Source organism: Ursus arctos, unplaced genomic scaffold (assembly GCF_023065955.2).
Source record: "Ursus arctos isolate Adak ecotype North America unplaced genomic scaffold, UrsArc2.0 scaffold_13, whole genome shotgun sequence".
NCBI classification, from domain to species: domain Eukaryota; kingdom Metazoa; phylum Chordata; class Mammalia; order Carnivora; family Ursidae; genus Ursus; species Ursus arctos.
In genome coordinates, this window is record NW_026622797.1 from 49,422,948 (window position 1) to 49,431,420 (window position 8,473).

The following is an 8,473-nucleotide window of genomic DNA, read 5'->3' on the forward strand; positions in this document are numbered from 1 at the left end:
GTGTCAACTTGGCTAAACCACATGATGCACAGACATTTGGTCAAGCCTTATTCCTGAGTTGTTTCTGGATGGGATTAACATTTGGTGGTAGAATGAATAAACAGTTTGCCTTCCCTAATGTAGGTAGGCCTCATCCAATCCATTGAAGGCCAGAAAAGAATAAAAGGGCTAAGTAAGAGGGAATTTCTGTTGCCTGAATGTCTTGACCTGGAACATTGGTCTTTTCCTGTATTTGGTCTCAAGTTGAAGCACCAATTCCTCTTGGATCTTGAGCCCATGGGCTCTCCTGGTTCTCAGGCCTTTGGAGACAGACTGGAACAATACCATCAGCTTTCTTGTGTCTCTGGCTTTCTGGCTACAGATCTTGGGACTTCTCAACCTCCAAACTTGCATGAGCCAACTCTTTATAATGAGTGTGTGTGTGTGTGTGTGTGTGTGTGTGTGTATTTGTTGTAGGTCATCTCCTTCACTAGAATGTAGCACTATGAGCACAGAAACTTTTGTCTATTTGGGTCACTTCTGTATTCCCAGCACTGAAATTGTGTCTAGCAAACAGTAGGCACTCAACAAATATTTGTGGACTATAGGAAAAAAAAGTTTGGCTCGTGGTATTTTCCTAAGGCCTAAGATCAATACCAACTAGTGCTTGTGTGCATATTTCTTCACAGACACTCAGAGCATGTCCACAGGTGTTATATTATTTCTCCTCACATCATCCTGTAAGAAGGGGAGGAGGGGAACTATTTAACTATGACTCAGATCCATTGGTGGAATGGGAATGTTTTGTCTTTGGGAGTCATAACGCCTTGTGTTTTGAAGATACGAGCACCTCAGAAGGAGCTGCTGGGCATATCTTCACTTACCTCGTGAACACAGTGTATCTTGGAATCCTGTCTTTGAAGAATTTATTTTATAAGGCTGTGCATTTTGCTACGAGAACTGGCCAGCAAAAATATACTCAGTCAATACGAATTTTAAACATTTAAAATTCTTTCCTGACTGAAAAAGCTACAACTAAAGGTTGTGGTTTCAGAACTCATAAGTGCACATGTGGTAAGAGGAAGGAATGGTTTCGGACATCCTCTGGACTTTGTCTTCCGAACCCAGAAACCAAGGAGTAGATTAATTTGCACAGATAACACCAATAACCCTTTAGTGTCCTATGAATACTGTTAGGTGACTATCTTACTCCCTCCCTGCCCCCCACCTCAAATCTGTATTTCAGTGACAATTTATGAACAATGTGCAAATATATATGGTTTCCTACATTAAGATTTCATAGGAGGGAGATGGTACATAATAAACTTCTAAAGTAAATGTCCTAATATTCCAGCTCTTAAATAGTAATCCAGCAGTCACATGACCCAAATTACATTTTTATTATGTGTTTATTTGTGTACAAAATATGTTGTAATTTACTGATGCATGTGCAGCAAAATATACTATCACATACAACAAAAATACACCTTTGACTCTTCTTCCCCTGCCCCTGAAAATGGCAACACTGTTTTGGCAGTTCAGCAGCTAAAAATAAAGTGCTATAATTAAGCAGTATTGGAATGTCTTCACTTGACAAATGTGATGTACGATTTGAGTATACAACCACATCTTTGTTAGTTTTTTCACAGAACAGGAAATCCCACATCCTGAACACCTCCAGAAGATACAAATATTTGTATATATATGTACACATGTATACACTGTATATGTAAAGTGCCAAAGAGCCTCTTTGTCTTTCGTGAGATTGATGTACTTATATTTACTCTTTCTTTCCTTCCAAAATCAGAATCACACTACTGGGATCTCAGAGTTCATCAGCAGGCACCGAGAAGCTCACTAAAGGCTGGCTTTTGTGGGTGTGGTGTTACTGAGAGGACGGAGGGAGCCTTCAGACCTCGCTGGGGGACCTAGAACGGAAGGGCACTTTGGACTGGAAACAGCCACAGAACAGGAGCCACAGGGCGCGCTGAATCTCCTGGTTGCGGAAGGCATAGATGATAGGATTGATCATGGAGTTGTAGGTGGCCGGCAGCAGGGTGGCGTAGGTATAGACTGCTGGGTCCTCGCGGCTGCCTACCACGCAGTAGATGGCGAAGGGCAGCCAACTGGCGCCAAAAGTGCCCAGCACCACAGCCAGCGTACCCACACCCTTTCTGGTGGCCGCGAGGTGGGGAGGCGCCAGGCAGTGCTGCTGCAGCGCGATCTGGTGTGCGTGGCGCCAGACCACCTGGCAGATGCGCACGTACAGGTGCAGCATGATACCAAAGACCGCAAAGAAAGCGGCGGAGAGCAGCGCCACGTGGCTGCGTGTCAACGGGCGCACCACGCTGCAGGTGGCGCGCTCTGCTAGGCAGTTCCAGCCCAGCACTGGCAGCAACCCGAGGCCTAGGGACACCGTCCAGGTGGCGGCGAGCAGGAGGTGCACGCCCAACAGGGTCCGGCGCGAGTAGTAGGTGAGCGCGTTGTAGAGAGACAGGTAGCGGTCCACCGTGATCGCCAGCAGGCTGCTGACCGAGGCGGCGAAGGAGGCTACAAGGAAGCCCACCGTGAGCAGGCTCACCGTCTCTGAGGGCACCACGTACTGGAACACGAAGTGAAGGATGAGGCCGCAGCCCGCCAGCAGGTCGGCGGTGGCCAGGCTGCCCACCAGCACGAACATGGGTGTGCGCAGCGCCGGGGTGGACGCGATTAGCGCCACTACCAGCGCATTTTCGCCTGCGATTACCGTCCCCGACACGCACAGGAGCACGTCCCAAGGATTCACCGCCGACAGCAGCATCCCCGGCGGCCCGGCCGGCAGCTGAGAAGACAGCTCCAGGGACGCGTTAGCCGCCCCGCCGCCCCCCAGCGCAGCCGCTGCAGGGGGCCCCCATTCACCGCTTTCCCGCGCCCCTGCCGCTGTGGCCGCCGCCGCCGCTCCCTCGGCGGTCACTGCCACCACCTGGGACTCGTTGAGCGAGGAGGCGCTCGCGTTCATCGCGGCCTGTCCCTGCACCCTGGGTGGAAAAGGGAGAGCAAGCGTCAGGTGTGTGGTTCAAGCCTCCAGGGAACTTCCTCGGGCGCAGGTGCCCGGCTCATATTGCTCATCCCACCCCAGGACCCCAAGAGCAAAGCGAGGAAGCAGTGATTGAGAACCTAAAATTAATAAATACCTGTTGAGTGACTGAGCGAGCGTGAGTGAAATGCACACAAATGCCCGCACAGATAGATGTAAGTTTTTAGACAGATGTGTACACAGATAACATGCATGTACACAGATCAGTCCCGTACACACACAAGTGTGCCTGTAATTGCACACGCACCCGTTTGCACCGAGCTAGGGGTATCAGCCTTGGCGAGTCCCGCCTGGGCTCTGGCCGAGGGGTTAGGCATTCGCCTAAACTAGGCGGAGGAGTCGCTGTCCGCGGTGCTGAAAAGAGAAGTTTCCGAGGTTGCGGAGTCCCCGGGCCCTGAAGGCCACAGAGATCCCTGGAAAAAGGATTTTGGGGAGGAACCTGGGTGTCTGTGTACGGGGAGGATGTGGAGCCAAGCGTGGCTCCATTTCCCCGGCTTCAAGGACTCATCCCCTGGCCATCATTCACCTCTTCCCCACTCCACACCCTCAAAGTTCCTCTCGGAGCCGGGCTGCTCACCTGGGGAGTCAGGGCTTCAGGAAGTCGCTGATCATGAGCGCTGCGGCGGGGCGCCAGGCTGCGCTCCCCGCGCGGACTGAGCCAATGCCCGCGGGGCGGCCGGGCCCGCGCGGAGCAGAGCGCCGGGCGCCGGGCGCCTGTGGCTGTGCAGACGCCGCCGAGAGTGAGAGATACAGTCAGAGGCAGAAAAGGCGGCTACGAGCAGCGCGCCCGCTGGAGACCGACAGGCAGGGCGCGGTGACGTCAGGCTCCCGGCTTCTGGGGGCGAGGCGTCACTCACTCTGCTCCACCGCCCATTCCTAACCCCCGACCCCCGTCCCTCCTCCCCAAATACGTCTCAGAGGGGTAAAGGAGGGAGGAGAAGCCAGAGCGGAGGCCTCCAGTCCGGAAGGTCCGGGAATGGGATGAGGGAAAGAGGAGAGGGAGAGAGGAATGAAGACTTTGAGGAGGGTGAGCTGGGGCGGGGGGGGGGGGGGGGGGGCAGGTGTGAGCTGCTTGGCGGGTCCGCGCAGCCCACGGTCAAAGGTCACTGAGAGGCTCAGGTTGAGGTATGAGCCCCGGGGAAGGGGGATGTTAGGGCAAGGAAGTCTGACCACGGTGTTTCTACCTTTAAAAAAGATACAGTACTGTGTTGGGGGCAGGAATGAATGAACTAGGGGGAAAACGAGCTTTTTGAGAGGATGTTTGTAGTATAGGGTGTCAGTTGAGTAGAGCCAGAGGAGAAATGTAGAGTTGAAGAAACAGAGAAAAGATGGGACATTTGAGGAAAACAGTCTTTTTGGAAGTTACCTGTGCATTTCCTCTCTCTCTCTCCCTCCATTCCTTCCTCTCCCTCCCACTGTCTTTCTGGAGCTCTACACAGCAGGTTTTACCATGGTTTCCCAGTCCAGCGTTTCCCAGTTTCAGTGAGGATAGTGCCCTTGGAACTTGCTCTTCAATTAAATACCAGGTCTGTGTCTTGTTAGAAAAGAAGAAAACAGCAAAATGTGATTTACTTTCCTGGCAACAGACTTTGCCCCGTTAATTAGTACCCTATAAAACAAATTACAGGATGAAAATAGTGATAACTCAGCTGCACCAGACTTCAGTAGGCAGGAGTTTTATTTTCAGCCCAGATAAATCATCCTTTTGGTTTAAAGGTGTTTTGTTTTGTCAGTAAAATACTAGTAGACTTCTTCTCCTTTTATTCAATCAGTCAGAATCTCCAATAGTTGTACTTGGGCAAAAGCTGAAATAATTGACTCCTTCGAAGGCTCTAAAATAAATGATTGCATGTTGGCATGATGGCATAATACTGAGGTCACAGCCGTGATTTTCAGGGACCACGTGGTCTGGGCAAGGTGAAAACAGACAACACTTGCTATTGGAGCTTCCCCTACTTTTCCCTCTTCCCTTTCCTTGACTTCGCTTTGCCTCTAGCCCCATGAGCTCTGTAAGGAAAAAACAAAACAAAACAAAACTCAGCTGTGTACAGGCTGGGTGGGAGGTAGATTTTTACTCTGGCTTTTTCTCTCCAAACATAGCCCCCAAGTCCAGACTCCTTCTGGACACCTGCTTCAATGCAGCTGAACTTCACTAGAGGAAAGAAGGACAACTATAGGATCCTTCTATTTTTTGCTGCAATAGCCAATGTTGGACCATAGAATGGGTTTCTACACAATTTCTTTATTTGGGAAGTTTATAAAATTCTCCAACCACCATTTTCATGAATCCCTAAACTGACTGAAGTTCGAAGTTTCTGAAAAGAGCCATTTTGAGTTTCAGTAAGAGATTCTCATGTACAAGCCAAAAATGTAATTTCAGAGCTCTCAAGTGAACTGCCAAACCACTGTAATAACATGTTAATTACAAACTTTCCAGACAATCAGATAAAGGCCCAAGAGGAGGAGAATCCTTCTTAAAGACTGTGTGTGTTACATTTTTACAGTCCACAATGCTGCAGAAAGTGTGAGATTCAACTGGAACAGAAAGGTTTTCACCATTGCTAAGAGTGGACTTTTTGATGGTTTCAGGAGGAAGATAGCTGGTTGAGGGTTTGTAGGCTGTCTTTGCGTCATGCCAGTCTGTGGTTACCTCTCTCAGATGCTAGGCTGAACCTTGAAAGTACACATTCTTTTAAGCTCCTTGGTATCTCCCCTCCTTCCTGGGAGGCAGAGGATGGGAAAGAAGAAAGGTGTGTGGTTCACTAGTTATGAATAAATATTATGTACCTCATTATCTACTCTGCCAATAGCTCCTCAGAAGTATCTGCCCTTCCAGTGGTCTTCTAAAATGTTCAGCCTATGAACCATAAGACATTTCCGACTCCCAGGCCAGCTTATGGGAGGAGATTGACACCGGACCCAAGGCTAGATAAGACCAGCCAGCTATCCTTTGCTGAACTGGTGACCAGATTCCTCTTCTTGAAAACTTGAACTAAGACACTTTGTGACAAGGGTCAGTCAGTGTTGACTCTGGATGTAAAATTTAGATCATTACAAATTAGGGCTGGAGCACTCACATTGAGCCTTGTGTGAAATGAGTACTCAGAGGAAGCCAGGCGCAATGAAAGAATAAAGCAGATGAGGAACAGAGATGAAGATCAAATGACTGAGAGATGGAGGGGATGACTTATTTGCTGAGTGTCTGGTTCCTGACTCTGGGAGTCTGGATCCCTGGATGACTTGAACTTGCCATTTGTGTCTCTACTACAAACTTTCCTAACCTTGAGCTACCTTGAGTAAGTTTCTCTTCTGTGATCATTGATACTTGATGAAATGTATTATTCATCCACCGGCTTGTCTGATTCTAGTTATGTTTTGGGATATGCAAAATTTCGTTTCTGGCTGGTAGTTACAAATTAAATTCATCATTGCCAACCCTGTGACATGCCCATCATAACCTCTGGTGCCTTTCTATTCTAGCACTATCTAAGCACTAACATGAGAACACTTTCCTTGTCTGAGGTTATGCCCAGAAATTACAACCTCACAATCACAACTTTTTCTCTGGCTCCCCTGCGTAACTCTTGCCCATTTCAGCCTAAGCCAGTGGTTCTCAACACTGGCTGTGCATTAGAATTACCTAGAAAGCTTTCAAAAACTATTCATTCCTGGATCCCTCACCCAAAGATTCTGATTCATTTGATCTGGAGTGAGGACTGAGCATCAAATTTTCTAAAGACTCTAAGAGAAAGCCAGGGTTGAGAACACTCCTGAAATGGTGGAGTTTGGAATAATTGCAACAAAGGAATTTTAGCAACAATCCAGTCACTTAATTTCAGATTTAAGGCACTAACCAGATATCCTCTGCAAACCTTTAATTTTCCACACCCACAAGAACCTCCATTATGGCCCAAGATGATTGCTGACACTTGGTTCCCTTTTAGTTCTGATGAATTCAATGGCTCCCATCAGGGAAATCTAAACTCTGGTTGCCCTGGACCCTCTATTTTCCTGTAACTCTCAGGATACCTCAGCATCTGCCTCCTTCCTTGTTCTGAGTTCACAGCCATTTCCCAGGTGTGCCCTCTCCTGGCCCAGATTTTTGCAAATCAATTCTGTTTTACAAAATTAGAGCTACAGTCAGTCAAGCTGTGTAAACCTTATAAAAGTAGGTTGGAAAGACCCAAGCTAGCAATTCTGGCCCATGTGTCTGGGCGTCTGTGCATCCCTACCTACGCGCGCACACACACACACACACACACACACACACACACACCCATCCTCTACGTGGTCCTTAGAGACAAGCAGTACGGTTTTCTACTGGAAAGTATAAGCCTATTTGGTGGTACACAGGTAGTTATGCTGACAGCTCAGGAAGAGAGCAAGTGTTTAGTGCGATGTATGAAGCTGTTATTAAGAAAGATTGTTGCTGAAAGAGGCAGCAATCACAAAGGGCCATTGAATATCCTACATTGTTTGTCCAGATCCAGGATATTGGATAGAGTGTGATCTTTTGGGGACACATGCTGAGGCAGATAAATGATATTCAAAATATCTCCATTTCTCTGCTCTCATCTGTCTGCAAGTTTTCCTCTCCCTCTCAGGCACTGGAGGTGTGTCATGCTGCCCAAGGTACCTACCTACTGCTTCAGCATGTCCAAACACTTTAGGGATATTCCTGTTTCATGCCAGGTAAGTAGTCTTTACTCCAAAAGGCTGTTATTCTGGGAGGTCAGCATAACCTGATGTTCCTATCAAATTTAGAAAAGGAGCAGACCACTATTATTATCGTTACTTGTCCACAAGATGCAGAACATTGTGCAGGGCAGTTGAAATTTTTTAATTGAATTCAGTGATGAGCAACAGTTTTTTTCTCTTTTTTTTGCAGAGAAACAAATTAGGAAAAACAGTAGCATTTAAAGACATATGTCCCTTTTGATAAAGAGCAAAAATAACTTTCATGGAGTTTCATGGAGATATGTATAATGTAACAAGTTACATTCAGTTAGACTAGATTAGTACTGACTTACTGAGCACGAAAATGACAAAGTTGGCTCTACTGGTATTTTTGAAAAGTAACACAGAAGAAATCTTCTAATTTTCCATGCCCTACATTTTCAAAGTGCTTTGAACCTCAGTTCATACTCTTTATCTCATTTCGTTCTTTAAAACAAATACATGGATTTGGGGGGTATTTTCTTTGCAGATGGGGGCAACTGAAGTTCAGAGGGGTGAAGTGAATTGTTCAAGGGCACACAGAACACCAGAGGTACATTATGTATAAAATATCAGCAATATTATGGGAAAGCAAAACAAATATCGATTTAATATATGCAAAGGTAGGTAGACTCCAAAACTCTAAGAGGCTTTACTTGGAATAGATGTATTCAAAATGATGGAGGTTGTATTTTATAACTT

At 47.2% G+C, this 8,473-nt stretch overlaps 1 protein-coding gene across 1 annotated transcript; it reads right to left on the reverse strand.

Moving 5' to 3' along the window:
* Positions 1-1,888: 1,888 nt before the first annotated feature.
* On the reverse strand, positions 1,889-2,977 carry GPR6 (G protein-coupled receptor 6). The gene has a single exon (XM_026511591.2). It carries the CDS (start codon positions 2,975-2,977, stop codon positions 1,889-1,891), a length of 1,089 nt encoding a protein of 362 aa, XP_026367376.1.
* Positions 2,978-8,473: the final 5,496 nt, after the last annotated feature.